The sequence below is a fragment of the Equus caballus genome, chromosome 3 (genome assembly GCF_041296265.1).
Source record: "Equus caballus isolate H_3958 breed thoroughbred chromosome 3, TB-T2T, whole genome shotgun sequence".
Taxonomy (NCBI): domain Eukaryota; kingdom Metazoa; phylum Chordata; class Mammalia; order Perissodactyla; family Equidae; genus Equus; species Equus caballus.
This window is the reverse complement of record NC_091686.1, coordinates 124,870,005-124,897,601: the sequence shown is the minus strand read 5'-3', so window position 1 is coordinate 124,897,601 and position 27,597 is coordinate 124,870,005. Positions and strand designations below refer to the sequence as shown.

The following is a 27,597-nucleotide window of genomic DNA, read 5'->3' as shown; positions in this document are numbered from 1 at the left end:
GGTGTCCCTCGGTCATCCTGTGGCCCCACCGCCCAGAGGAGCTGCCTTTTGGCCCATAAGCACCACGGCTTCTTCCACTACGCCCGTCCCTCTCCACTGGTTTGTGCCCCAGATCATGTCTCAGTTTACACGCACACACATACACACGCACACGCAAGCACATATACACACACGCGCCAGACCCGCTCTCCCTCCATCCCTGTGGTGACTCTGCTGCCCCGTCCGCTTGTTCCCTTGCCCATGGTCTCAGCACCTCCAGTTCACAGACCCCTGTTATTCCATGCAGATTTGGGATAAGACTGTTGAAGTTGCTGAAAACAAACAGCCAGCCTTCTGGCAGATCGCAGCGCCCTCACGTCAACGTGGAGAGCAGGCGGGCGGGTCGACTATGGTGGCTCAGATGCGTCAGCATTCACGGGAGGCCGGCGCCCTTTGATCATTCCTCAGCTGCCTGTCAAGCGTGCTGCCAGGCAGGCCGGCCGGTTTTCTCACCGGGAACCAGGCGATGGGTCGTGCGAGGGGCAGCCTCCCGGGCCGGTGCTCCGCCTGTGCTCGGTCGGCAGCTGGTGGAAGCGCTGGCAAGCGGCCGGCAGAGCGGTCCCTGTGGAGCAGCCGCCGTCTGGATCGGCTCTAGCGCTCTGCTGATTCGTAGGGTTTTCTGTTCCCACGACTGTGGCGGCACCGGTGCGTTTCCCTCCTCCTTGCAATGTCCTGCCTTGTGCTTGTGTCCCTGTCTCCTGGCTGTGGCCGTGGCCTCCGGCACAATGTTAGACTCTGGGAGATGAGCTGGGGTCCCCAAGACTGGGAGGGGAGGGCCTCGCCCGGGGTCACAGGGCCCAAGGACTCCTCGTGTCCCCACGGCCCTCCTCTACAGCCCCACCTGCTTCTGGGCTGAGCCAGGGACCCTCCAAGTCACCCCTCCGGCCTCCTCTCACACCCACACCCACGTCAGCGAAACCAATGCATCCAGAATCCGCCCCTTCCTGCTGGGGTCCAGGCCACCCTCGTGCTCACCAAGTCCCCAGCAGTGTGGGGGGCCGGGCAGGCCGGGGCAGAGGTGCCTCCGGCTGCCAGGGGGTGGGGGCCTGAGCAGGTGCCGGTGATGCCGGGAGGGGACCCACAGGACCTGGTGGGGGCTTGCGGGACATGCAGTCAAGGGACCCTCGGGCTCCTGACGGCCCCAGAGCCAGGAGGGGCTGCTCCACGAGGCGGTGATGTGTTGCAGGTCCTGGAGCCTCCCAAAGGGCCCACAGGACTGGCCCTCGGGACAGAGATGGGCTGGGCAGCATCCAATAGGGAAGCAGAACCCACCTGCCCAGCAGGGCCGAGCACCGAGGCCTCGGGCACAGTGAGGCAGGCGCCGCTGGTGGGGTTGGCCTCGAGTCCACAGGCCCCTGGTCACACCTTCCAGTGAGCCCCGCAGGAGCTGGGGGGCAGCAGTCAGGGGGCCTCAGGGCTGGGAGTGGCACCCCCCACAACCAGGCGCCACGGCACCAGGTCAGGAGGCAGGGCTGGCAAGGATGGGGTGGGGTTTGACTGTAAAGCCTGGTGGGAGATCTGAGACCCTGAGTGAGCACCAGGGAGGGGCCACCAGATTCAGAGCCAGCCACTGGACAGAACGGTCACAGACTGGGGGCGTCCCCACAGCAGGCTCTGAACTCCCAGGGCAATGCCATCCTGTCCATCACTTTCACAAGATGGTCTGCAGTGGGCACCACCGGCCCAGGCTTCCTCACTGGGTTGGGCTGGGGTCCATCCAGAGAGCTGCCCTCGGGCCCCTCTGGGGACAGAGAGCCTCAAGGAAAAGCAGGCCCAGCAGCAGCCCCACCCGGTGGGAGGGGAGCCTGAGGAGGGGGTCCCAGAGCCATCAATCTGGGCAGGCGAGAAGACATTTCAGACACATGAGGTTTCACAAAATCACCTCCCTTGAGCCCATTCTCAGGAAGCTATTGCAGGATGCACTTCAGCAAAATGAGGGTGTAAACCCAAGAAGAGGGTGATGGGCCAGGAGATCAGGCAGCATGAGAGGTCCATTCATTCATCCACTCGCTCGCTCAGCAAACACCAGCCACACACCGAGCGCGCAGCAGAGGACATTCGGAGTCCCTCCTGACACGTTTCTGCAAAGGGAGTCAGAGCAAAACAGGTTTTCAAACTAAAATAGAAAGTATGGTTTCAGTTCAGACATGTAAAGAGCTTAGAAGTCGTCACTTCTGTCCTTGCAACAAAAATAGTTGAAAAACTGAAAAATCAACAACTTTTCTTGGACCCGTCACAGAACCGAGGTCACAGGGCAAACCACCACCCTGAGATCTGGAGGGACAGTGACGAGGTCACTCGCCTGCAGCAGAAGCCACTGGAGCCACGATGGGCTGGTGCGCCCAGGGGTGAGCGGTGATTTGCTGGAGCTGAGTGGACTCGAGTGAGAGAGAAGCTCCGGGAAAGAGAAGAGCAGCCCCAGCCCTGCCCCTCGCCCGACGCAGCGCCATGGGGCAGTCTCTCTCTGCGTGGGCCCACGTGAAGGAGCCTGCGGCCGTGCTCCAGGGTCTGGTCCTTCCTCTGACGTGTGAGGCCCACACGCACTGTCTGTGAACGTCACTCGTCTTCACTGCTGTGGAAACCACTACTGGCCATCCATCCCACCGCTGATGGACGGGGTGTTTCAGGTTCTGCCCTTTATGGTGAGAGCTGCTCTGGATGCCCCTGACCCGGCGGTCAGTCACTGCGTGTCCGTGTATCAGAGCCCCCGGGAGTGGAAATGCCGGTCGGGGGTCTCAGCAGGGCTCCGGGGAAGCGGCCCTGGGATGGGTTCCACACACAGCTGGTGTGGCAGGAGCCCTCTTGGCGACACCCTGCAGGGCCCAGCGAGAGCACTGGGGCAGAGGGGGATGGGGGTCGGCGGGGGTCCCCTTGGAGCGGGCGGGTGTCCACAGCCATCCTCAGCTGAGACAAAGGGGCTGGAGGTTTGCACTCCGAAGCCAGGGACTAAGTGAGCAGAAGGGACGACCCCCCAGCAGGCTGCAGGATGCTGGACCCACAGCACCAACTACGGCCGGGGTGGGCTTCGGGGGGGCGCAGCTCTCATGGCTGAGGACACCGTGCGGAGGGCTGAGCCGTGCGCCCTCAGGAACTAGGGCACCAGGGCTGGGGAACGAATGCCCTGGTCCTGTGCGGACGCCCGGTGCATGCACCACCACCCCCGCTGTGGGGAAGGTCACCGTGTCTGGACGCTCCTGTGGCGGTTCCCGATGGTCTTTTTTTCTCTTCCAACTTTGGAATCAGAGTTAATGCAACCTCATGACACAAGTTGGGAGGTGCACCCACTCCCTGTGAGTGGAAGTTTGTGTGAAACTAGTTATTTCTTCTCTAAATATTTAAGACTCACCACGAAGTCATCCAGATTTGTAATTTTTTTTTGAGGAAATCTTTTTTAAATTTGAATTCTTTAAAGTTATAGAGCTGTTCAGGTCTTTATGTTTGTGTCAGTGTTCGCAAGTGTTGTTTTTTTCATTTCTTCTAAATTTTCAGCATGTTCATCAGATCCGCTGTCATTCTACTGACCTTGGGATCTGTAACGACACCTTTTCACGGCTGGTGGCAGTTGTACTTATTTTCTTAATTCATCTGACAGAGTTTACTAATTTTTCAAAGAACCACCTGTTGGATTGGTGGATCTTCTCTGCTATGTGTTTGTTTTCTGTTTGGTTAATTCTGAGCTTATATTATTTTGGTCCATCTATGACTTTAAATTTTGTCATTCTTTTTCTAGTTGCTTAAGATACATATAAATTTATCTTAATTACGGTTTCTGTTCTCTTCTAATACTTTACGTTAATTACTTCAGCTATTCCCCAGTTTTTATATGTTGTGTTTTCAGTGTTACTCACGATTCCTGAAGGAAAAACCGGTGATAAAGGGGGAAACAAGTGAAGACAGGATGGCTGAGAATTTTCCAGAATTAACTGAGTAAAGACACGAATCTGCCAATTCACAACGTGTAATGAGTTCTGGGAAGGAGAAACAAGAACAGAGCCACTCGTGGACACGAGCTGCAGTGAGAAGGCAGAATGCTGGGCAAAGAGGGGACTGTGAAGGCAGCTGCAGAGAAAAGCGGGACCCCCGAGGGACGGCGACCAGGATGACCCCTGGCTCCCGAGGACAGAGGCTGGACGATGAGGAGGCTCGGAGTGGGGAGAAAACAGCTCCGGCCCTGGAATCCTGCGCCAGCCCAACCTCAGCAAGGGTGTGGGCAAAACTAAAGTTTTCTCCAGAAGTCTCCCACAAATAGGCCTTTGTGGATGGCTTCCCTGGCAGAACAGCGCTGGAAAGACCACTGAAGGACGCGCTCCAGGACGCACAGAGCTAAAGGGGAGCAGAGTCGGAGAAGCCGGGACGTGAGCCCCAGGCACCACAGTGGAGGCTTGGGGCCGAGAGGGAAATGCCAGGCTCGGGCAAAGAGCAGGCCTCTGTGGCGGGCCCGTCCCTGCCCTCAGGAACCCCATCTAGCGCAAGACTGAGGAGCAAGTGCAGCTGCGAGTCGAGGTCATTCATGCAGGTGCATAGGAGGGCCAAGGTCAGGAACCACGTGGTGCCAGACCAGTGGGCCCGAGGCAGGCCGGGGCGCCAGCTCGGCGGCACCCTGAAGGCCGTGCGATGCCAGGGAGGGACAGGGAGCAGGCAACCTGTGCACACGGCTCTGCTGGCGGGCGCTGATGGGGCTTCCCAGGGAGCCGTGAGAAGGGGACAAAGGGTTTAGCCTTGAGCTGCATGAGGACTGACTGCTGTTTCTTGCGTCCCTGCAGTGTCCTCCTGGCTTTCCTCTGCAGAGGCCACGGCATCCGTTCTTCCCCGGGCCTCAGGCCCCTGTGAGAGGAGCACCAGGCGGAGGCGGGTGGGCCCTGTCCTGGCAGTGGCTGTGCCAGGACCTGCATGCCCCTGGCACTGCCGGCACCAGCACTTGAGGCACACAGCTTCCGGGCCAGGACCTGCGGCTCCCTCGGACATGGCTCCCGGGGCTGTAACTGGCCCCAAGGCCACTGGAACCTGCACCTAGAGCCCCCAGCGTCCCCGCGAGACCAAGCTGCTGAAGCAGACGCTGGGCACGCCACTCTTTCTGGGGCTTTTATTTCTTTAAAATAATTCATACAAATGGTGACAGTCACAAACATGATTTTAACCAAGATACTGCGAGCTACCACATCAGCAGGACGGACGGCACCGGCGCAGGCCGGGACATGGCGCGCTTGCAGCCCGGACAGATGCCGCGGGCCCAGGCTCTCTTCGTCTCGAGCCGTGTCGCAGTGCCGTCTTCATTTGGAACAAGGGGGTTCATGCCAAAATTAGGAAAACAGCCTTTGTTTTGTTTTCTAAGTTATTCTAAAAATAAGACAAGCAGGTAGAAAAAACAATGCACTGTGTGGCGTAGAAAGAAAAACGGGAAGGATTCATTGTCCTGAGAAGTTTGCCAACTGCCTCATTCCGGGCCGTTCAACGCACGGAAGGAAACCGTGTGAAATCGACCTGTTGAGCCCCCCGGTTCCTGGCTGACGGCCTGGCAAACAGACCCTTTGTCACGCTCTAAGACTGGACACGGACAGGACACTCATGAGATTAACTACTAACTTCTCTTGCTTAACGAGGACGCAAAGGACACAGGGCAGCGGCCGGCCTTCGGGACGGGACAACTACAGTCGACGCTGGGAGGCTTGGCGCCTCCTCCCGGCCACCTGGAGCCGGGACAGTCTCTGGATCGCTGTGGCGCCTGCAAGCCACTCCGCGCGCCTGTCCAACGGCGGCCCCGCCGACTGAGGCTGCAGAGCTCCGCCCGGGCTACAACTGGTCACTCGGGTGGTCTCTATCCGCCTCGGGCTTCACGGTTTGGCCGGGAGAAGGGGCGTGGGGCGGGTGGGACACGGGGGGCAGGCCGTGGGACAGGGACATGGCGCTGGGGACAATGCCTTCGACAGCTGCTGGGATGCCACTGGGGGCCACACCCACCACGCCCGGGGGGTACCTGCTGGGAGAGGAGAGACAGCAGATGAGGCCCCGCAGCCAGGCCCCTTCTGTGGCTGCAGCACTGACAGCACAGGGCCAGGAAGGCAGGGGGCTGCTCCCGAGGCCACCTGCTGGGGCGGGCCCACTGCCCTCCCACACACCCTGCCCCCCTGTGCCCAGTACGGCCTCTACCCAGATGGTCTTGTATCCACCAGGCCCTGAAGGGCACCCGACCTTCTGTGTCCACTGGGGCCCAGGTGAGCACGCACGTCCAGGCCTGAGAGCCCCCTCACCGGCCTGCTCACCTGTAGGCGGCCCCGTTGAGCTCGGGGTGCACGACGGCTGGGTCCATGCTGGCCCAGTGGGTGGCAGCTGTCAGGTGGTCCTTGTTGACGCAGTTCTTCAGGCTGTCGGGGATCCGGCCTGGGAGATGGAACAGAGAGTAAGGATGGGGCCCGCATTCAGCAGCTGCCACCAAGGGGACCCCAGCAGCTTGTAGGTCAAAGACCTGGGTCGCCCCCCCATGGAGCTAATGCTACAGAGGCCCCGTGGCTATGCGCCCCCTCCTCCTGGCTCACTCCTGTTAGGCACAGGAGGCCGCTTGTCTGGCACGGTCACCTTCGCAGCTCGGGAACCCCCAACCCCAAGCAGGCGCCCTCAGCTCAAAGGAGCTCCCCTACCCTGTCTGCTCCACCTGGGGGTGTCAGAGAGCAGCCAGCAGGGCCCACCAAGGACAGCCTGACCTTCTTAAAGGGTGGTAAGAAATGACACATATGCTGAAACCTCAGTGACAATGAGCAAGGGTCACAAAGGTGACACATGCCTGACTGAGGACCAGCACGCTGTGGCCACAGGAGAGACCTGGGGGCTGACTTCCTCTGCATTTGGGGGTCTGCTGCGGCTGTGCCACCCACACCAGGGTGGGTCAGTATCAGCTCCGTGCACGTCCAGCATAAGATAGACATGGCTAAATGATGGGGAAGGTGGAGAAAGGCCACCCAACGGGCACTGGTCTCCGAAAGAGCCTGAGGACCCTGCCATCGGCACGTCCCACCCACCCTGCCAGCCCACCTGTGATGGCTCTCCGGATCTCCCGGGCTGCCTCCTCGCGCATCTCGATGGACGCCTGCTCGCTGTACCAGGCTGCGTGGGGGGTGCAGATCAGGTTGGGTGCGTCCTTCAGAGGACCCTGGCTGAAGCTACGGACAACGCACGGCAGGTTAGAGCGCCGTGGCCTGGGGTGGGGCGCAGGGTGCCTGGCCCTGTCTGGAACCACGCCCCCACCCCTCCATCAGATCCGTCCACCCCCAGGATGGTGAAACTTGCCACGGGCTCCTGACAGCCACAGGGAGGGGCCTGCACTGGGGGGACGCTGCCCTGGCCCCTCCCTCAAGGGGGCCTGGCTCCAGAAGCTACAGGCTGTGACCCCAGGTCCTCCCGCACTGCTGTCCCCCAGGGCTGGAGACCCGGGCTGGCCTGCTGCCCAGACGGGCTTCCTGGCTGTGAGGCCTCTGAATGAGCCTGCAGGTGCCGACCACCTGCCCCCCGACACCTGGCTGGGCACTGGCCGGACCGGGATCATGGGCTGGACACGAAGTCAGGCCCATCTGTGCCTTTGGACCCTCAGCTGCCCAAGGCAGGGACCCGGGCTCAGAGACCATAGATGGGCATTTGGGCCTCAGTCCCTCGGTGCTGCAGCCATTAGGGCCGGCCCCTGACTCCTGCCAGCTGTGGGGGGGCGTGAGCACCCGCCCAGGAGAGGTGCCATCTCGGGGACCGCCCACGGCGCCACTGGGGGGCACCTGAAGGGCTCCGACTCGTGCACGTCCAGGGCCGCGCCACGTATCCGCCCCTCCTTTAGGGCCTGGGCCAAGGCCTTCTCGTCCACCAGGCCGCCCCGGGCCGTGTTCACCAGGAAGGCCCCTTGTCTCATCTGGGAAGACACAACAATGGCACAAAGAGTCAATTGACGGGACTCCTCACCTGCCCGCCCACGAGGGTGGAGTCAGGCAGGGGCACCGAGCAGAGGGACCAACTACAGGACGTGGTAGCAGGTCCCTTTCCCTATGAGCCCACCCCAGCTCTCGGGCCCTGTGCCTGGAGGGCCGGGCAGCTGTGCTGAGGCCACAGGGCTCTCCTGGGTTGGCCAAGGGCTCAGGACGCATGGGGCCTCTGCCCCACTGAGATGGCTGGCTGGAGGGGACAGACCAACGCCTGGCCCAGCCTCCTTCCACCCTAGGCACTGGGGCGTGGGCCAGGCTGAGGGGGCTCTGAGCCCAGCCCCCACTTTGCGCATGGTGCCTGGAAAGGGTCTGGGGTGTCTTGGGCACCGTGTGGCCCTGGTGGCCCGGCCCCTGACCCCACACTCGCCAGGTAGGTGGGGGCCCAACCTTCCCCCAGCAGGGCCTCACCCCAGGAGGTGGGGGTTCAGGGCCTCAGAACACACCCCAAACGCCCTGGGGTAATGGCTGGAAGCCCCCAGGGCGCCTCCTGAGGGGCTGTGCTGACAGTGCCTTATTCCAGCCCAGCTGCCTTTGCCCACCTTTGCTGTGAGCCCTCTGGGTCGGCCTGGAGATGCCCACCCTCTCTGAGGTGAGGCTTCTTGTGACCCCGACCTCACCCCCACCAAGCCTGCCCTGCCGGTGTTGCAGGCGGCCATCACTAAGTCACACCCAGTTCTCGAGAACACTAGGCTCTGACTGGTACCCCCAGCCTGTGCCTGCCCCCCAGAAACCCAAACCCCGGCGGGAACAAAGGGAGGAGCTGCATGGATGCCAGCCTCATCCTCCACGGGACAGCGGGACCCGCGTCCGTGCATGCACACGTGCACACACACGTACCCACACAAAGGTAAGCGCTTGTATATATGTATGCACGTACACACACGAAGCTGTGCCCACACAGGTACACACACTTGCCCACACCGACGCACATGCCCCTGTGCACGCATGTGAACACGCACAGGTTCGGCACACACACAGCCCTGTGCGAGGCCTGGAGTTGGCGGGAAGGTCCTGCTGGACCCGGGGCAGCTCGGGACACACAGGCCTGAGCTCGTGCCATGCCGGTCGCAGGCTGACACCACGGCACAAACTCCTCCAGCTGCGGATTTAAACCTCAGCTGATGGCCCAGTGCTGAAGTGGGAGCGCAGGTGGCCACATCAGCCAGACCCGAGACCCCCACGCTGCTGGGTCCGCCCCATCTGTGGGGACGACAGGACCTGATGAGAAACTGGCACTGGAAGGTCAGTGGTTTGCCTTCACCGTGGGCCCTCAGCCAAAGGAGCCTCATAGAACCCAGGGAACAATTGACAGCCGTGCGTGTGCACGGGTCCCAAGTCGCACTGGTCGCTCAGCCCGCAGGGGTGGGAGAGGGAAATTGCCCCAGGCAACTCGGTACCTTGGCGAGCTGCGCGGGGGTGCTGGCACGAGCAGCTGGAGAGGTCCACCTACCACCCACCCGTGCACACCCTGCGCGGCCAGAGCAGGACAGACCCTGCTGGCCTAGCCGTGACCTTCGCCCTCGCTCGAGACCCTGTGCCGACTCTGGCCTTGGAGGGGGGCAGCCCACCTGCTTGACGGTGAAGTCGTTGATGAGGTGGTGGTTGTGCTCATTGAGGCCGCAGTGCAGGGTCACGCAGTCACTGTGGAAGAGCAGGTCCTGCAGGGTGCTGACCCGCTGCAGCCCCAGCGCCCGCTCCGTGCCGTCCGACAGGTAGGGGTCGTAGAAGAGCACGTTGAAGCCGAATGCCTTGGCCCGCAGGGCCACCGCCTGCCCCACGCGACCTGGTGGGTGGGACGGAGACAGTGTCACCACGGCCAGGGGCCTGGTGGCGACACCGTGGGACACACGCCCCTCAGTGGGGGAGCGGGGCCCTCTCTGGCCCCAAGGCTTCCGCTCCCAGATGCACAAGGCACAGGCTTCAGAGAGCAGGGGCAGGACGGGAGGGAGCCGGGTAGCAGACAGTAGCTCTGGACACGGGGTGGGGTACAGTGTAGTGTGGTGGGGGCTGCGGTGTCAGAGGAGCCCTGTGCCCTGGAGGATGGAACCCACTCTCCTCTGCTCCCAAAGAAGGCCAGAGGGGCTCAGAGGCCTCACTCCGGGACCCCAGGAGGGAGCTCTGACCTGGCCACAGTGGGGCCGCAGGGTGGTGGAGACAGAAGAGAGAGAACTACGGCGGGCCAGGACCTGGGGACGCTGTTGACCCTCGGACTCATGTGAGGCAGCCAGACGTGGCCTCAGCCCCAAGGTCTCAGGGGTGTGTGCTGCGGCTGGCCACCCTGCAGACCACCAACACATCAGGGTGCCCCCGCTCCCAGAGCCCCCTGGGCTTGCTCTGGGTGGTGGGACGTTAACAATGAAAGCAGAGGCTGGGAATGCCTTGGGCGCCCGAGACCCCACGTGGGGAAGCCTGAGCTGGCCATCTGGGAGACAAACGTCAAGGAGCAGGGCCGCAAGGCCCCAGGCACCCACTGTGGCTACGAGGAACCCCAGGTGAGGCCAAAGCAGAACGGTCCCGCCAACCCACCTAAAATGCTGGCCCACAGCATCGTGAGCAAGTCAGTGAGGGCCGCCTCATGCTGCTCAGCCTTGGAGCTCTCAAATGGCAGTGACCACAGCCACATCCCCAGATGCAGGGAGCACCCACTTAAAGAGGCCCGAAAAGGCAGGGGGCTTGGGCCAGGGCAGACCAGGAGCAGCAGTCCCCAGAGCTGTTGCCTGGCGCTGGTCAGGAGGCAGGCTCCAGGGCCACCCAGGCTTCCTGGTCAGAAGCACATTTAAACCACCCCACTGAACCTCCTGACCCACATAGCGTGAAGAGGATTATGTGGCCCCAAAACCCACGTGGCCAAACCTGGCTCCCAGCTGCCTCCCCATCCTTCAACAAACTGTGTGGGCCAGGCCCTGAGGCAAAAGGTGCTGTCTCTGCCCTCAGACCGGCAAGAAGAGGGAGGCAGGCCGGACCGGGTGCTGGGCGGGGGTGGGGAGATGCTCACAGGGCTGCGGGGCTCCGAGCAGCCCTGGTGTGTGTGCACATCCAGCGGGACAGTGAGTTACGTCAGATGAGAGACAACCCTGTGTCCTGTGGGTGTCCACGAGCCTGACCTCTCACACCAATGCAGCAACTTCCATCACGGAGATGACCCCAAACATCCCTCCAATTTCCCCAACGCCACACAGGTGGAGCCTTTGCTGTAGAGCCAGCGGGGCAAGGGTGGGGAGATCAGCGGGGGATCAGGCTGCCTGGAGAAAGTAAAGTCCAGGAAGCAGCATGCCAAGGGCCCCAGCAAGAAGCTGTGACCATGCTGGGGCGTGCTTGGGGACGGGGCAGGCCGTTCTTGGGGAGCCTGTGTTCTGGCATGGAGACGGCCGCCAAGAGAGAAAAGGCTGGAAGGTAGAATGGCCCTAAGAGAAGGAGCCCGGCCCCCCCGCAGGCCCTTCCCTCCACACTCAGCCCCTTGCCCCACTTCCTGAAACTTCCAAGCTCCCTCCTACCCCACCCCCACCTGCTGCCCCACCCATGCCACCCCACCCTCACCGTCTCTCTCAACACTTCTCGACTCCCGGGATCACACACACACAGTTCTGCTGTGAGCCCAGTGTGGGCCTGGGGCTGTCTCAGGCCTGCTCCCTGCTGCGTGTGGGACCCAGGATGCCTGGCCCAGGACAGCCACCTGCAGTCAGCAAGTGAATGAATGAATAATGAACGCACAGCAGAGGGAGTGAACGACCTCCCTCCACTCGGCAGGGCTCGGGGCCAGCAGGCGGCTGCTGGTCTGAAGGCCACGTCCACTCTGCCGTCACCAGGGGGAAGAAGTCAGGCTGAGCGTGCACAGCTGTGTGAGTGTGTGCGTGACCCTGTGGACACCCGTTTAACATCTGCATGTGTGTGGCCCACACCTGGTGTTCCTGGGGCAGAGCCCCCTCCACCCAGGCTGTCCCCGTGTTGGGGCACCACCTGGCAGCACAGCCAAGCCCTGGCTTCATCGTGTGCCAAGCCCGCAAGAGGGCGAGGGCAGCAGCTAACACACCTAGCCCAATGATGCCCAAGGTCTCCCCACGGATCCTCGCGGCTCCGGAAGCCACTTCGCGGATCTGCTCGACGCTCTGCACTCGGGTGCCCTCTCGCAGTGCCTGGTGCAGCCAGGTGGTTCTTCGGTAGAGGTTGAGGATGTGGCACATGGTGGAGTCTGCAGTCTCCTCCACGGACGCCGCCGGCACGTTGCAGACAGCGATGCCTGGGGACACAAGACACGTGTGACGGTCACCAGAGCCCATCCTGACACTTCACCTGTGAAAGGCCCAAGGACACGTCCCTGAGCCACCAGAGGCTATGAGACAAAGGCACGTTACATGCTCCGTGCCCTGTGGAAAAGCCACCTGTGGGTCCAGCAGGTGGATGGGGTGGGGGACAGGAGAGGCTGCCCGGGCAGAGGCCAACACCAGTTCTGCCCCACATGGACCACCTGCCACACGACCTTCTGGGAAGGGGTCACAGCCAGGCTGGAACTCGGAGCCAGCCCCACAGCCACTGACACCCACACAGGTACAGCCCCTCCTGCCTTCCACAGCTCCCCAGGCCAATTGGGGCCTGGCTTTGGGGTGGCCTCCGTCCTCCCAGCCCGCACAGCCCCTAGGAACAGCAACAGTGGGGTGGCGGTGGGTACGCAGGGCTTGCACATCAGAGTGGACCCCAGGATGTGTGATGTCCAACAGCAGCTCCCATGAGTCTGCGGTTCCTGAAGCTTCGTCCTAGAAGAGAAGGGCCCTACTGGGCCTGAGCACCCCGCCCAGCCGAGGCAAGAAAGGGAGAGGAGAGAGCAGAACGCAGGAGGCTGTAGCCAGCGGGGTGCGGGCCAGTGCTCCTTGTTAGGTCTCAGTAGGGGTGTGAATCACAGTTGCGTGTGTCCTAAGTCAGTATAAACTGCCTTTCCCACTGTGTCTTGGGGCTGGGACACGTGAAACCCTACAGGGACGTGCGGGCTGCCTGCCCAGCTGCAGAAGCCGCAGGACAGAGAGGACAGCCCAGCAAGGCTTTCTCAGGAAGGCCACCTGGACCTGCTCCTGCCCTGATGGGGCGCCGGGCCCACCAGCGCCCGGCACAAGTCACCTTCCACCAAACCAGACGCCCGGCAGGATGGCCCAGGTGTGAGGCTGAACGGGCAGACACAGCAAAGCTGATGAGCTCACGCCGGAAGGGCGGCCGGGACCGCACAGGGGAGCATTGGGGCGCCCTACCTAAGTCCCCCGCCGACCGGGACCGCACAGGGGAGCATTGGGGCGCCCTACCTAAGTCCCCCGCCGACTTGATGTCGATGTTGTCAAAGCCGCTGCCGATCCGCACGATTATTCGGAGGGCTTTGAACTTCTCCAGGTCCTCCCTCGTCAGCGTGATGGTGTGGTACATGAGCGCGCCCACGGCCTCGTTCAGCACCTGGGGGAAGGCGGCGCACAGCATGAGCGCTCGGCCTGCCGCTCCTGGACGCCAGCGGCCCAAGAACCAGCCCGCAGCCCGGAGCGGCCCCGCGGACGCTTCCCCCGAGTCCGCGCCCGCCCAGGTTCCCGCAGCTTCCCAACCAGCCTCCTCCCGGTGCTGCGCCGCAGGCCTTCTCCGGGCGGAAGCCGCCCAACGCCCGCTCGTGACTCTCAGGTGACCGGAGGCGACCCTGCTCACTCTCCGCTCAGACTTGTCCGGGAAGCCAAGAGTCCCTCCCTCGCGTCACGGCGCCCACGCAGGAGGCAGCGCACAGTCAGCCCGCGGGAGCGACGCGGAGAAGACGCGGGGCGTGGCGGGCTTACCTCCCCGGCGGGCATCAGACGCAGACGCGGCGCGTCCAAAACCCCAGACCCTGCCAGCGGGGTGACAAACTGCTGCCAGGACAGGAGCAGCGCCACGCGGAGCCGCGAATAAACGCCCTGCAGAGACGCAGGCTGAGTCCACGACAACGAGGAAAACCCGGGAAGAAGCCGCCCTCGGTCTCACACGCAGAGGCCGGGTGGATACGCCGACGCCCCCGGCCGCGGGGCCGGGCTGGCAGGTTGGTGCACGCGCCCCACGCGCGCTCGGGCGGCCTCGCCACCCGCGGCCCCCGGGGCGTCAGGCGGCGTCTCTGCGCCTCTCGGAAGCGTGGCCGTGGGCCGGTCCCCAACACGCTTGGGGGGGGCTCCGGGCACGCGGGGCAGCTGCGGCCGGCACAGCCCTGCACGTCGGCGGGCCTGTGTGGCGGCTCCACGCGGAGCCCACGCGGGCACCGGGGGCCGCGTCTCCTGAGTTTGGGTGACACGGACGCCAGCGCCGCTACCACCACCCGCGGGGCTCCGCGAGAACTCCGTGCAGGTGGAGGCGGGCGGGGCCTGCTTCGGCCGTGAGCGCCCCGCCCCCGCCAGGCTATGGGAGTCGCGAGGGACACTGGCAACGGCCAGACGCGGGCCGAGGACCCACAGCGTCCAGTTTCTGGGCCCAAGAGCAGGGGGCCGCGGGGCTCCAGACGCACGTGTGATCCACGACGTGTCGTGGTCGGGGGACACAGCAGTGGGCCCCTCAAATTCAGGGGCACGCAGCGGCTGCTGTGTCCTGCACCCTCTCCTGCAGTCGGCTCCTCCTGTACTGGCCCCGGGTCCCCGGGAGGCGCGCCGCGAGGACTGGCCGTGCGCAGGCTGCCAGAGGGAGAAGCCTGCGCCTCGGGAGCCCAGACTCCGACCCTGCGGGGAGCGGAGGAGAGCGAGCGTCCGGGTGTGGACAGAGAGCTGCCCAGGACACGGACACTTCCCTCCGAGGACGGCAGGGCAGCCCCGAGGGACCACACAGGTGGGGCCAGGCCGGGGTGGCCTGGACTCTTCCAAGGGGAAGGGAAGGTCGGGTGCTGCCCGGGCCCGTGCCCGGAAGAGCCCAGGAATCCGCGCTCCTGGAGGCAGAGAGCTGCTGAGGAGCCTGGATGAGGGGCGGGCTCTGCTGTGAAAAGAGCAGAAACCCCAACCGGACTGGACGTGGAAGGCCTGCGGGGGGCCCGCCCATCCCACTGGTCAGTTACGCCAAACCGGAAGCGAGGCCCCTTCACTGCGGGAGGAAGACTTCTCTCCCTGCCAGGCAACAGCGCAGCCAACGGGAAACGCCGCAGCTCAGCCAATGAGAAGCCATGGCCGCCCTGAACTGTTCCTCTCCCCCCGCGGACCTTCCTTTAGAAGAGCCCCCCGCTCCCCCCCCCCCCCGCCCCGTTTCTCTATAAAAGCAGCTCCCTCCTTTGTTCCCTGGATTTGCCTGTGGTTCACCAGAGCACGCACGTCCTGAACTGCAATTCTTTTTGCTATTCCCGAATAAACTCATTCTGCGGATAAAATAACAGGGGAATTTGCGTTTTAAGTTGACACTGCCCACGTCCTGATGGCTGTCCCTGGCCTCCTGGAAAGATGTCAAAGCCACATGTGGACACAGACCTCTGGTGCCCTGACTGGACCTGGTGTGGACGGGCAAGGAGCCATGTGATGGCAGAGTAGCAGCCAGAACCCATGGGAAGGAGGGGGTTAACCAGGAGCATGTGGGGACGGTGGACAGGAAGTGGAGACCCCCCAGCAGTGGAGGTGGCAAGGACCATGGGGCAGAGGGGAGGGACAGGGCTCGGCGGTGGGACCCCTGGAAGACCCCTCTGGCTGCCCTGTGCTGCATGGACTGGAGACAGGATGGCCACAAGAGCTGGTGAGTGGGACCCCCGTGGCAGGTGAGGCAGGGGGCCACAGGGCAAGGTGCATGTAGACATTTGTCAGTGCTCACTGTGGGCAGGCACAGCCATGCACCAGAAATGGAGAGATGGATGCACCTGAGCAAGTGTCAAGATGAGTAGCCCTGGACTTGGGGACAGATAAACTGTGGAGGGGGAGGCTCCGGAGGAGAGCCTGAGTCCCCGGACAGACAGACCCTCGCAGCACGGGCAGGTGTGTCACATGGCAGCTTGCATTCTATCCTGAGCATTTAACAAGGGCAGGTCACACTCTTCAGTCTTGATTTGCAGGTGTCCCATGTGGAGTACCAACATGGAGGGTCCATAATTTGTCTGAACTTGCCTACTGCTGGGACGTTCGGGTTGCTGCCAATACTGGCTGTACTGCAATAACAATCTGTGTATTTGTCTTACTTCCTTGAGACAAGTTGTTAGAAACAGGGAACCCACTTTAAGGCTCTGGGTGCTGCTGCCTGCTGTGCCCGGAGGATGACTCACCGGCCATCACCGGGCACTCCAGAGTTTAAAATGCTACATGTAATGGATGCAAACTGGAATCCATTATTTTAGCTTTAATTTGCATTTCTCAGTGTGACTTGCCCACATATGTCTCTTGGTAAACTATTTTTTTCATGTCCTAGTTCTTTTTCTACTGAGCATATTTTTAATCACACAGTACTAGGTGCAGTGTTCTCAGAACAGGATGAGCATTATCCCCCACCCCGCACCAGGGAGGCCTGTGCTCAGCTGCAGGATGAAAGCCCACCGCAGCAGGGGCTCTGTCCAAAGTCCACAGGCCAAGGCCACTGCAGCTGCTGCATCCACTCCCCTGGCAGGTTCTTCATATTCCCTTTCATGGTGAGCAAGTGGCTGCGACACTGGGGCCATCACAGCAACCTCCCAGGGAGGAAGCCCCAGGCCAAGTCTGCCCTCAGATTGGGAACCAGCAGCCTCCCAAAAGCCATCCTAGCAGACGTCCACTCACGTCACGTCACCCTCCACTAGCTATGTGGTCAGGCTAGTGACTTAACTCAGTGTCCTCAACTCCAGCATGGGGTTCGCATGAGTCCCTTCTTGACTCAGAAGGCTGAGCACAGGCCCCTGGGTGCTCCTGGTGGCAGCAGGGCCTGAGGGGTACTCGCCAGGCACCACCCCAAAGAAAAGCCAGGGTTTGGCTGGTCAGGAATATGTACACTGGTGGGCACCAGCCCTGGCCTCGAACACCCTCCATCCTGGGGCAGGGGTGGGCCTGCCACGCTCCCTTCACACAGTCACACACACGCTGTGCCGGCTCACGAGCCCTCAGTCTTCTTCACACCGTACTCATCTTTCCAGGTCCACACGCACAGGCATGGCCTACTCTATGGAACTGCTGCTCAGAGAGGCACAGCGGTGACACACCATGCACCAACACACGTGTAGATCGTTCTGGATGTTTCTCTACAACAAACAGGCGCATGCAGGCCAGAGTGTGATGCTGGGCTGAAGACTGCAGCTGCAGGTTTCCGCAGAAGTGCCAAAGCGCCATCGAGACCGGCAGTGGCAATGTGGACCCCACGAGCACGCAGGTGCACCAGCCAAGCCCTGGCTGTACCTGGTGCCGTGGGCATGAGGGGGCCGGCGCCTGCCTCCTCGGTTTTCACCCAAACACCCGCCTCGCCGGCGTCCTGCTGGCATCTGTCTTCTTCCAGGGGGGCTGTGATGCCGCAGACCCCCCCACAGGTCTTCACACTTGCCGCTTTTTCGATTGTTTCTGGCGGCCTTTGCCCAACGACTTCCTCCCGAGCCCTGTCTTCTGCAGAACTGACCCTTTGTTCCGCTCCATCCAGGGCAGCAGACGCATCCCCTCCACATGTGCTGCCAACACTTTCACGACCACGTGTGCAGAAGCCAGGGCCATCCTGTGTCCCCAAGGCGCACAGACTGAGAGCCACTTGCCGTCCTCAGGCCTGGGACAGGGCTGTTTTGGGGTCCCTCCTGCCCTCTGCTGCCCCCCACTTACTGCAAAACCCATTTCTGTGTTTTTCCGAGATTTCTATTTCATTTCTTACTCTGCCCCAGCACCTACCTCCCAGGACAGGGCGCTCCACTCCCGCCAGGTCCCCCACGAGGGCCTCAAGGTGCTTTCTGTGTACACTTGCAACCCTTCCTTAAGCACATCCCCAAGTTACTCCCTCATCCTTGCACCTCGATGGGATCCCGCTTTCCCAGAAAGGCCCCTTGGGGACTCCCGGCACCTGCTCCAGGCTGGCTGGCTTCCCAGGGGGAGGACAGCACCACCCGACGCCACCCCGGCCCCCTCGACGGAAGCGCCATTTCGTGGTTCCTGGGTCTTCCTTCCCACAGCTGCCCATCACATGTGCCTGTCCTTAGTGGGATCACCATGATGTGGCTGAGAAACAGGCCTCCCTGACATTCGACCAGCAGTTTGCTCTGAGGCACAGGCCTGGGTGAAACGCATTCTCCGCAGATGCTTTAATTTGCCCAGTGTAGGGCTGGGCAGATTCCTATCTCTGCAGGTAAGACCTCACCCCCGGGCTTGGTGAAGTCCAAACTTGAATGGCGCCCCACTGACACTCGTCCTGTGTTGGTGGCAGGAGAGCTGGAGTCTCCACGTGGCTCTGGAAGTTTCCTTCATCATGTTGTGGTGATGACATCACAATCTCTCCTGCTACAACACTCAGATAATGTTCAACTGGCTATGAGGAGGCAGAAAGCCTGATCAACAGTGACCCATGAGCCAGGCTGTTATTTCCCTCCCACGCTGCCTGCAGACGGGGGTCCAGGGGTCCTGTGTCAGCTCCACAGCCACCAGAGGCCTGGGCTCCTGTCTTCTTGCTCCACCCTTCCCAGCACATGGCTTCTCCTCATGGTCCAGGTGGCGCCCAGGCTGCAGCCATCACATCTGGTTTCCAGCCAGGAGAAAGAGGGAAGGCACCATGCACACAAGCCTGCTTACCTTTCCCTGGCTGGACTTAGTCACTTGGCCACACCTGGCAGCAAAGCTTGGGAAAGGAAGTGCTTATTCAGGACTCGAGTCCACTGGGAAACAGGACCCCAGAGGGCTACGTCTGCACAGGCATGCTGGATGCAGAGCTCCTGGGGGTCTGTGCGCCTCTCCTTTTTCCTTATCACTTCCATCTTTCTTCTGGGCTTCCCCTACCCATATTTTCCAAGCGTCCTATTAAAATGTCGGTTTTCCACTCACGTGTTTAATTTCCAAGGCCTAGTTCTCTGACGATCCCCTTCTCGCTGCTGCTGCTCACTGCACAACCAGAGGTGAGTTCCGACCTCTGAGGACACTGTGACGCAGGTCCTAGCACGCTCTTCCAGCCAAAACACAAGTCCGTCCCTGGAACAGCTTCTCTGTGCACTTATCTGTTCTCTAGCAGACATAACCCCATACCAGGCCTTGACTGTGGAGGGCGGAATCCGTCTGTCTGTCTGTCTGTGGTGGGGACAGAGTCTGCCATCACGTGAGGGCCCTACCCCTGCGCCTGCCCCCATTGTCTGTTAACTTGCTAATTTGGGTTTTATATTAACTTCTTGAGGTAAATTACAATTTTAGAAAAAAACATGTTTTGTCTTGGCTTTGAAATTTATTGACAAAACTTGTTTTAATATTAGTTATAACTTTTAAAAATTTCTATCCGTATGTCTCTTTTCCATTCCATATATGTTTTCTTTAAAAATATCTTTTTTAGTTTGAAATAGGTTAAGATTCACAACAAGCTGCCAGAATGGTACCGAGGCATCGCGTGCAGAGCACCCCGCATGTGACAGGTCGTTTGTGCCCCTTCGTCAGTTCTGCCGTCTCTCCCTGCACGTGGGCAGGTGTGCAGGTCTATGTAATCTCATCACGCCGACTCGAGCAGCGGCCACCACAGCAGGACGCAGGACACACTGCCCTCAGCGTAAAGAAGTACCCTTGTGTTGGCTCTACAGTCACACGCTTCCCCCACCAGGACGCTGGACCCGTCCGTCCTCACCACCACTGTCCCGTCATGGGAGAAGGGACAGAACCACACAGCGTGGACCCTGAGAACCTGCTTTTCTCGCCCCAGAGCCCCATCCGGTGTGTCGCTGCCTCCACGGCTCCTGTGCTGTCACTGCTGACAGCCCCCTGGCAGACGCAGGCTGGCGCAAGGCCACCCAAGCTTTCTGGTTCCAGCTGTCGGGAACACAGCTGCCGGGCACATCCATGCAGGTTTTTGTACAGACGTGTGCTTCGTTTCTCTGGAACAAGCACCAGAAGCATGACCGTGAGGGCACGTCACCAGCGTGTGCTCAGCTTTATGAGAAGCCCCTGGCGTCTTCCGAAGGGGCTGTCCCGCTGTGCGTTCCGCGACTTGCCTGGCCTTCCCACCATCGACTGCTGTCTCCTGTCGGCTCTGGAGAACCGTCAGCCGTGGCCTCCTTGCACTGTGCCTCTGGCCCATCACCCTCATCCACGCTGCGGTGAGAAGCTGCGAATGTGCCCCCGGTGCCCTCTCCTGTCTCCTGGCGCCCAGCCCCTTCCCGCCTGCTGACCCTGACCTGCTGCGGGCCCTGCAGGCGAGGCCTCATCCCAGCTTGGCTATTTCCCAGCTCTGGATCTTCTAGACTCTTCCCCCACATCTGCCGCCTCGCTTTCCACAGTGATCAGCTCCTCGCCCAAGGCGCAAGCTCCGTTCTTCGCTCTGGCCATGCCGTCCACCTGGCTCCGGGTCAGCCCTGTGGTCGGTTTCTGCTGGTTTTGCTCACGGCTCTCGTGTCCTCTACTGCCCGGTGGTCTGTGACCGTGTGATGGATGCTGTACTAGAAATGATTTGGAGAAATGACTGGAGCCCTAGGCTGGTGGTGCCTTCCTCCCAGGACTGTCCGCCGTTTCCGTGAGGCGCCGGGCATGCGGTGCGGGTCGCCTGGGATCCAAGTTCAAGCCTTGATGCAGATGTTATGGGGCTGGATGGCAGCTTATGTAAGGGTGCGTTTGGTTCCAGTTCATCCTTTCTCCAGGGTCTCAACCCAGAGCAGGGTCGTCCCACAGGGTCCCATCCTTGGCAGGCCCATGAGGCTGCCAAAGCCGCCTCAACCTCTCAGCCCAGGTCCAAAACGGCAGGGCCTGCCCATCCCCGCCAATCCGGGCCTCTCCTGATCATCTTAGTTCTTGGCTGCTTTTAAGTTTTTTAAACCTCCGTCCAGCTTCTTCTGCTGTCTCAGTGGAAGTGCTTACTTGGCAGTGACTACAAACAGAAACAGATTGCATTTCACATCACGGGGATCCAGGGAGCTGAGGACGCAAATCATGGAAGTTGCCCCAAAGCTGCAAATCACTGGAATGGCAGCCCCAGGGGCATCCTGGATGCATGCTGAGGCTCTCCGTGCTGACCGGGGCCCAGGAGGATCTCCATGCCCTCAGGACTCACTTCCTGGGAAAAAACTGGCTATAGTGGAGATGACTCAAGAGAAAATCCTGTCTCCACCATCTGACAGGGCCGGGTGACGATGACAGAAGCGCTCTTGTCTTGGGGGAGTGGGAGCCACTGAGGAGGGTGCCTTGGGGTCATCACCCGCTCAGGCACGGCCTGAGGGACCTGCTTGCCTGTGCCCCCGGCCCACCCGCCCTCCCACTGCCTGGCACCTCTGCCCGGTGTTACCTTCTCGTGGATCTCCTGTGTGGACTGCGCATCACAGAAGGCCACCGTGGCCACGTCCTTCAGGATGGGCATCTCGACCGTACAGTCCCGGCCATCGAGCAGCGCCACCAGGGGCCGGGGGTGCATGGGCCCGTTCATGATCGGAGGTCGGACGCCTGCAACGACAGGGCAGATGCTCAGCATCCTGCAGCAGCTCGGCCCCGGCTAAGACCTCGCTCCAGCTGCCGCCTGCCGTCTGGAGCCAACACAGCCACCCCCGCGACTCTCTATTCTGCGTGTCCAGTCACCTGGATCTTTGTTAAAAGTATGTTAAACATCAGCGGGAAAAACAAACTGGTGCTCACTAAGCTCACTGGCGCTGCATAGACGCAGACTGGGGTGGCCATCGCCACCCCCACAGGGTGCAGGCCACAAAGCCGCGTGAAGACACGGGCAGTCCTGCAAAGCAGGGAGGGCAGGGGTCCCTGTGCCCCACCCCAGCAGCAGGGTCTTCCCCACGTGACACTGGACATGCAGACCCTAACATAACGGGCTTTGGGAACACGCCCTGGGGTGTCGCTTCTGTCCCAGGCTGCAGGGTGGCTGCCCAGAAACCCCGACTGCAACACGACGTGCCTGGCGCCATTCCTGTTTGCAGACTGAAAGGGTGAGAAGCTGTGTGGAGGCGGAGGAGTTCTAGCACTGGACACAGCCAGGCCAGACCCCACCCCCCTTCCCCAAACACGACGACGCAAACCACCAAAGCAGACTTATTCCACGAGCGGGGCAGCCACTCCTCCTCCTGGGCCGAGGAGGAGATGAGGGCTAAAGGGTGACACTCAAGACAGGCACTGCCGCTGCCTCCATGGCCACGCAAGACCTGCTAGGCAGCCGACCACACAGCGCTGTGAATGCCCAGCCAGCACAGGGCAACATACGGGGCACGGGACAAGGACCTGGAAGGTGCCCATCAGCAGCCGCTGCTCCTGCAGGTGTGCCACTCAGCCTTGCCCACGTGGACGGCGAAGACCTGCCCCAGGCCAGCGGTTCTCAGCGTGGGCCTTGCAAGGCCAGGGCCACTTCTTGGTTTGCCTCCCCTGGCTCTGAGGCAAGCGCGTGAGCAGGCGGCATGGTTCCAGGCCGACCCCCCTGACCACGGTGCGGCACACGGGCACCGTGCGCTGTCACACCAGTCAGCAGACGGCCGCACAGACAGTGCCCTCACCTCTCCAGCTGTGCTTGGAGAGCAGGAACTTCTACTTTGAGAAGATCGCTGACTCCAGCAGGTGAGAGGCTATTGTCGCTATTTTTTTAAGTGAACTGATAAATGCCTACTTTCAGCATTCCTCAGCTTTGATGTCTAACGAACATCAAGCCTGACGACCCACGTGGGCCAAGCTCTCGCAGTCCTTGTGTACTTGGGCCGTACGGCAGGCTGCAGGGCACAGGCTGCATCTGCCACCGAGGCTGGACCTGACGCCACTGCCCGCCTCGGGGAAGACAGCTGGGCGCTGGGAAGGCCTGGCTGCGCCCCGGCTGGGACCTCCCAAGGGAGAGCACACTGTGACTGGGTGAGGAGCAGAGAAAACAGCATCCGCAGGGCTGCCCCAAGGCAGTGCCACGGCCCTACCGACCGACTGACGACCCCCGTCGCCCAGGGAGGCGCCGGGCCTCCCACCACGCAGCCAGGGCCCAATCAGGCCTCGATTTCAGCAGCAAGGTCCTAACCCAGCACTGCGTTCGCTGGCAGAGCGATCAAAGCAAACCCAACGCCTGGCTGCTCCCCAGCTGGGTGGTGGCTGAGACTTCAGGCCTCCATCCAGGCCCAGGACCTGCCCTCGCTCTGCCGCACGTGGGCCTGGCTGACACCCACCTCCTTTGGGACACTTCTCGACAGAAACCAGCCACAGCAGCAAGTGCCACGTGAGGCCCGACGGAGGCCTGCACCCGACTCTGCCGCTGGCCACGGGCCCAGGCTGCTTCCCCAGAAAGCAGAGAAAGGCTCCTGCGGGGCACGTGGGTGTCTTAGCCCCACACGCTCCCCTTTCTAAGGCACGGGCCACCCTGGATGGAACAGCCAGCATGACCGCCACCGTCAGCTGCAGCCTCCTCTGCCGTGCTGGGGGCCGGCTTTGGCGACCTCACGCTCCAGGAGCCCCAACCAACCTGACATTTCTTAATATGGGCTCGGCTTCCAGGACCATGAATTCGACTTTTCAAAGCGTTTTATCTTCAGAATCCCCAGGCAGAACCGCGTCCTGTCACTGGATCCTCATCCCACGTCTTTAATTGTCTCGAACCAAAGCTTTTATGCTCCTGATCCACGGCGACCACTGAAGCCTGCGCCGGGGTCAAAGTCTGACTAAAAATTAAACACAAGAGACACGTTAAAACACCACTGAGGGTCGACTGGAACTCAAATTCCAGAAGCTCCAGGAGGGCAAAACTTCTCACTGCCTCCTCGACCCGAGTCCGTGGCTGCCAGTGGGGACCTACCTGGGCCAGGGCCCTGCCACGGCATGGGGGCGCACGAGGGGATGCAGCCAGGATGCAGACACAGAGAGGCTTACCCTCAAGGTCCAGCCCCACAGTCACCTCCACACACTCAGGAGCCCCCGCAGAGCACTGGCCCCACCCAGATGCCATGGGTGCCTACAAATCAGGAGGCTGGGGGCACCGGGCGTGGGAAGAGGGGGGCACTGGGAGTGGGTCTGCGACCAGTTCTGGAAGCTTCTATCTCATGTTGCCAATAGCTTCCTGGGCCTCTGTGACTGGGCAGGGAGAGTGGACTTCCAACAACGCCGCCAGGGGAAGGGGCCGTGGGATGCAGGCCCTGACACAGCCACTTTCCTGCATGCCACCCGGGGCCCCAGGGCTGGGGCTGTCCCCAGGCTTGTGCATACAGTCATCCTCCACACCGGTCCCTGCCCACCCCACAGGCAGCGTCCCAGGGAGGCACTCAATCCAGGCGTGGGTCTCCCAAAAATGCTGCGCAGCTCTTCCTGAGGTCAGGGTAACCGGGGACAGTGGCCAGTGCCTGACGGGGCGCTGAGGGAATACACAGGTCAGGCACCGGTCACAGACTTGGGACAAGGAGGTTTTGGAGGCTGGGAGTGAGCACGAACCGCCCAGCCCTCAGGGAGCGTGTCCTGACCCCCCAAGAACCTGGGCCCCGCTCTCGGTGCGAGGACACAGCACAGGGGCTGACCCAACGTGCAGCTGGACATCCTGCTGACCAGGCCCAGGCATGCCACAGACGCGCGCAGTGAGTGCAGGAGCGCTGCGGGCTGGAGCAGGGGCTCCACGGGGAAGGGAAGATCTGTGGAGTGGAGGTCAGATGCTGCCACCCCCTGCCCACTGCCAGCCACAGGGTACCAGGCAGCCTGACCCCCATAACCAGGGACAGGCTGCAGCCTCAGAACATGCACAGCACTCACCCTCGCCTGACCCCCGGCCGCAAGAACCAGGTCTGGAGCCAAGCGAGGCCTGGCCCCACGGCCTTCCCAGGACCCCATGGACGGGGCCGACGTTCACAGAACCGGCCACTTTACACAGCGCGGGTGGACCAGCGGGAGCCCTGCTGTCCTGAGCTGCATGCCTGGGCTGAGGTCGGATGGCCCTGCTGACTCGAAGCCCCCCAAACACGCTGACCAGTGGCCCCTCGGGAGCCCGCTCACCCTCAGTGTTCTGGGGTCTGCCTGATCTCTGCTCCTGCCCCAACAGCAGACCTGCTTTCTACCCAGACCGCACGCAGGCCCGAGTCCTCTGCTGATTCGGCTCAAGTACGCAGAGCCAGCCCCTCTGGAGAAGCCACAGCCGGGCCAGCCAAGTGCAGCCCAAGGCAACTCGGGGACGGGTGGTGGCAGGGGAGCAGGAAGGCAGCCAGCATGGCCACGAGTCTCTAAGAGGAGGATTTGAAAAGGAAGCTTCGCTTTGCCAGTGCCAAGCCCAGGAGGGGCCTGAAAGGAACGGGAGTGTGTTCCCTACTGTGGGCTAGGTGCCCGCCAGGGGAGCGGCCGGCGGACGCAGGGCTCGAAGGCCAGCCTGCATCTGCTGCGGCCCGGGGCCAGGGCAGGTCCCAGGCCTGATGGGCTGAGAGACCCCTGGGCCCAGTGTGCAGACCAGAGGCGCCTCCACCCTGTTGTGTCTGGGTCTCACCCTCCCCGGTCAGCACCCCACAGGCCTCGGTGCCATGTGGACAGGATGACGACGTCTGCGTGGCCAGGGGAGGTGGGCCAAGCCTAGCAGCGGCTGTGACGTGGGAATTCGACCATCCCTAGTGCTAGGGGGCGCTCAAGGGGTGGAAACACCAACCTCCACCCTGTTTCTCGAAATAAACCCAACCGAAGCCCCTACAAGTGACTTCATCGCTCAAACAACAACACAAGAGCCACCTAGACACAGGAGGTGGCAGAGAAAACAAGGTAAAAGACTGGACAAGACCACACCAGCCGAGGAGGCCGGGCCACAGACAGGCGGCTCCTGAGTGACGGGCGAGCTGCGAGAGCAAAGCCAGCGATATGCCCCAGGGACCACAAGGCCACCAGGCCCACCGGTACCTGTGGTGCCTCCTATGGCCACCCCTGCCCCAGACACCCCTGCACAGCTCCTACAAGACGTGGCCCCAGGCCAGGGCCTCTGGGGCTTCTGCCCTACAGGGCACAGCCACACATTCAACAAGGGGATGAAGGGATGGCCGAAGGAGCAAGGCCTGTGGCCAGCGGGCATGGACCCCGGGTGGGTCATCTCCTACCCATTCCCCATGGGTGCACTGCTGCCCGTGAGCACTGAGGCTCGTGCCCCCCCCTCCACCTCCACCCTGTTCCCCCTGCCCTGCCGGGGTCCATCCACGGCTACCCCGCCATGTGCTCCCGGCGCCTACACCGCCTGGCTCCCTCTCCCTCGCAGTGACCAACAGAAGTCTCCCGAGAGCCACTGGCCCATGAATGGCAGGAGCCAGCAGGGTCTGCGCCCACCTGGAGCCTCAGCAACGCCCAGCCCCGACTGCCCTGCGGCCCAGCTGAGCCACGGTGGGCCTGCGGCTGGGTCATGGCTAGGATGGGGTCTTGGCCAGAAGCCCCCCAGACTCCAGATATGCCCACCCTGCCCCCTTCCCAGAAAGTGGCCCAGGTCTGGGAGGGTGGGCAGGTTGGACATAGGGCCAGTGCCTTGCAAACAAATTCTAGGGACAAGACACTATAGGGACGGCCCCAGCCCCCTCAGTGACCCTGGTGAGGGGTCCATCCTGGCGAGTGGGCAGCTGGTGCCCAGAAACACCTGCCAGGGCAATGACTTGGTCCCCTAGGCAGCAGGGGCCGGCCAGGGAGCTCAGACAGGTCTCATATTCACATTGGGCTGGCCCCAGGCTCTCAGGTACCTCAAGGCCCTCCCCTGGTCAGCCCCAGACCCAGTGCTCTGAGCATGCAGGACAGGCCCGTGCAGCCAGGACGTGGCCCAGCCCTGCAGCCCTCCCTCCAGTTCACAAACCCGAGCTCCTGCCCTCACCCATCGCACTCTCCCCACAGCTGGTCCCCGACGGGCAGGGCTGCCAGGGCTGCCCGTGCCCCAGCACCTCCCCATACTCGACACTCCCAGGCTCCCTTCTCTTCCTCTGGCCTCTGCAGGCCTCGCCCCCACCCAGCCTTGCCCTTTGCCCCCGCTCCCCGCCCCCTGGGCCTCCTTGGCCACCTGCCCTACTCCGGTGTTCCACCTGGGGACGGACGCATGTGAGCTTTAGTTGGAGAGCCCTGGTTACAATCCAGCTCTGCCAGGACGGGGGCTTCCGAGGGCGCCCTGCCAGCATGTGGGGAGCGAGTGAACTCTGACATGCACGCCTGCTTTACGCCCCGACTCACATATGACGAGATGCTGTGGGAGGTGGTGGCTGTGGGGGCTGGCTGCCCACTGTGGGGGATGCAAGGCGCCCGCACCATGCCTTATGACCACGTGCACATACCACGTCCCAGCAACACGGCAAGGCGGTGGAAAACGCAGTGACCAGCATGGCAGGTGAGGGGAAGTCTGTGCCAAGAGCCAGTGGGGTGGGGGCCCTGGACACCCCGTGCTGCTGGGCAGATGCTGGGAGCAGGGTGGCGGCAGGGCCCACTCACCCAGAGCAGATGCCCCTGCCAGCCGCTGCCCCAGCTCGGGCCCAGCAGAAAGGCATGCGATGAACATCACGCAGGCAGCCCCCGACCGTCCGCAGCACTCCTGCAGGGAGAGATGGTATGTGCTTGCTGCGCGCTCACGATGCAGCACCAAGCGGCAATGG

At 62.1% G+C, this 27,597-nt stretch overlaps 1 protein-coding gene and 1 long non-coding RNA gene across 14 annotated transcripts in view; one reads left to right on the top strand and one right to left on the bottom strand.

Moving 5' to 3' along the window:
* The first annotated feature begins 379 nt into the window (after positions 1–379).
* Positions 380–3,805, top strand: LOC138923542 (uncharacterized). The gene is made up of 2 exons (XR_011437278.1): positions 380–684; positions 2,279–3,805. It is a non-coding gene; the product is annotated as an uncharacterized lncRNA (long non-coding RNA).
* A 1,303-nt stretch (positions 3,806–5,108) lies between these two features.
* Positions 5,109–27,597, bottom strand: part of CTBP1 (C-terminal binding protein 1) — a 29,283-nt gene continuing 6,794 nt past the window's right edge. For 2 of the 13 annotated variants that reach the window (XM_070262857.1, XM_070262858.1), the window contains exons 2-11: positions 27,437–27,536; positions 23,493–23,688; positions 21,348–21,502; positions 13,286–13,430; positions 12,028–12,234; positions 9,566–9,780; positions 7,797–7,927; positions 7,066–7,193; positions 6,300–6,417; positions 5,109–6,016 (exon numbers count right to left, since the gene is read on the bottom strand). In XM_070262857.1, the coding sequence (XP_070118958.1) occupies positions 5,830–6,016; positions 6,300–6,417; positions 7,066–7,193; positions 7,797–7,927; positions 9,566–9,780; positions 12,028–12,234; positions 13,286–13,430; positions 21,348–21,502; positions 23,493–23,499 (1,293 nt within the window). In that variant the 5' untranslated portion in view covers positions 23,500–23,688; positions 27,437–27,536 and the 3' untranslated portion in view covers positions 5,109–5,829. The remainder of the gene's footprint in view (positions 6,017–6,299; positions 6,418–7,065; positions 7,194–7,796; positions 7,928–9,565; positions 9,781–12,027; positions 12,235–13,285; positions 13,431–21,347; positions 21,503–23,492; positions 23,689–27,436; positions 27,537–27,597) is intronic. The other 11 variants (XM_070262863.1, XM_070262864.1, XM_070262862.1 and 8 more) reach the window with 7 other exon arrangements.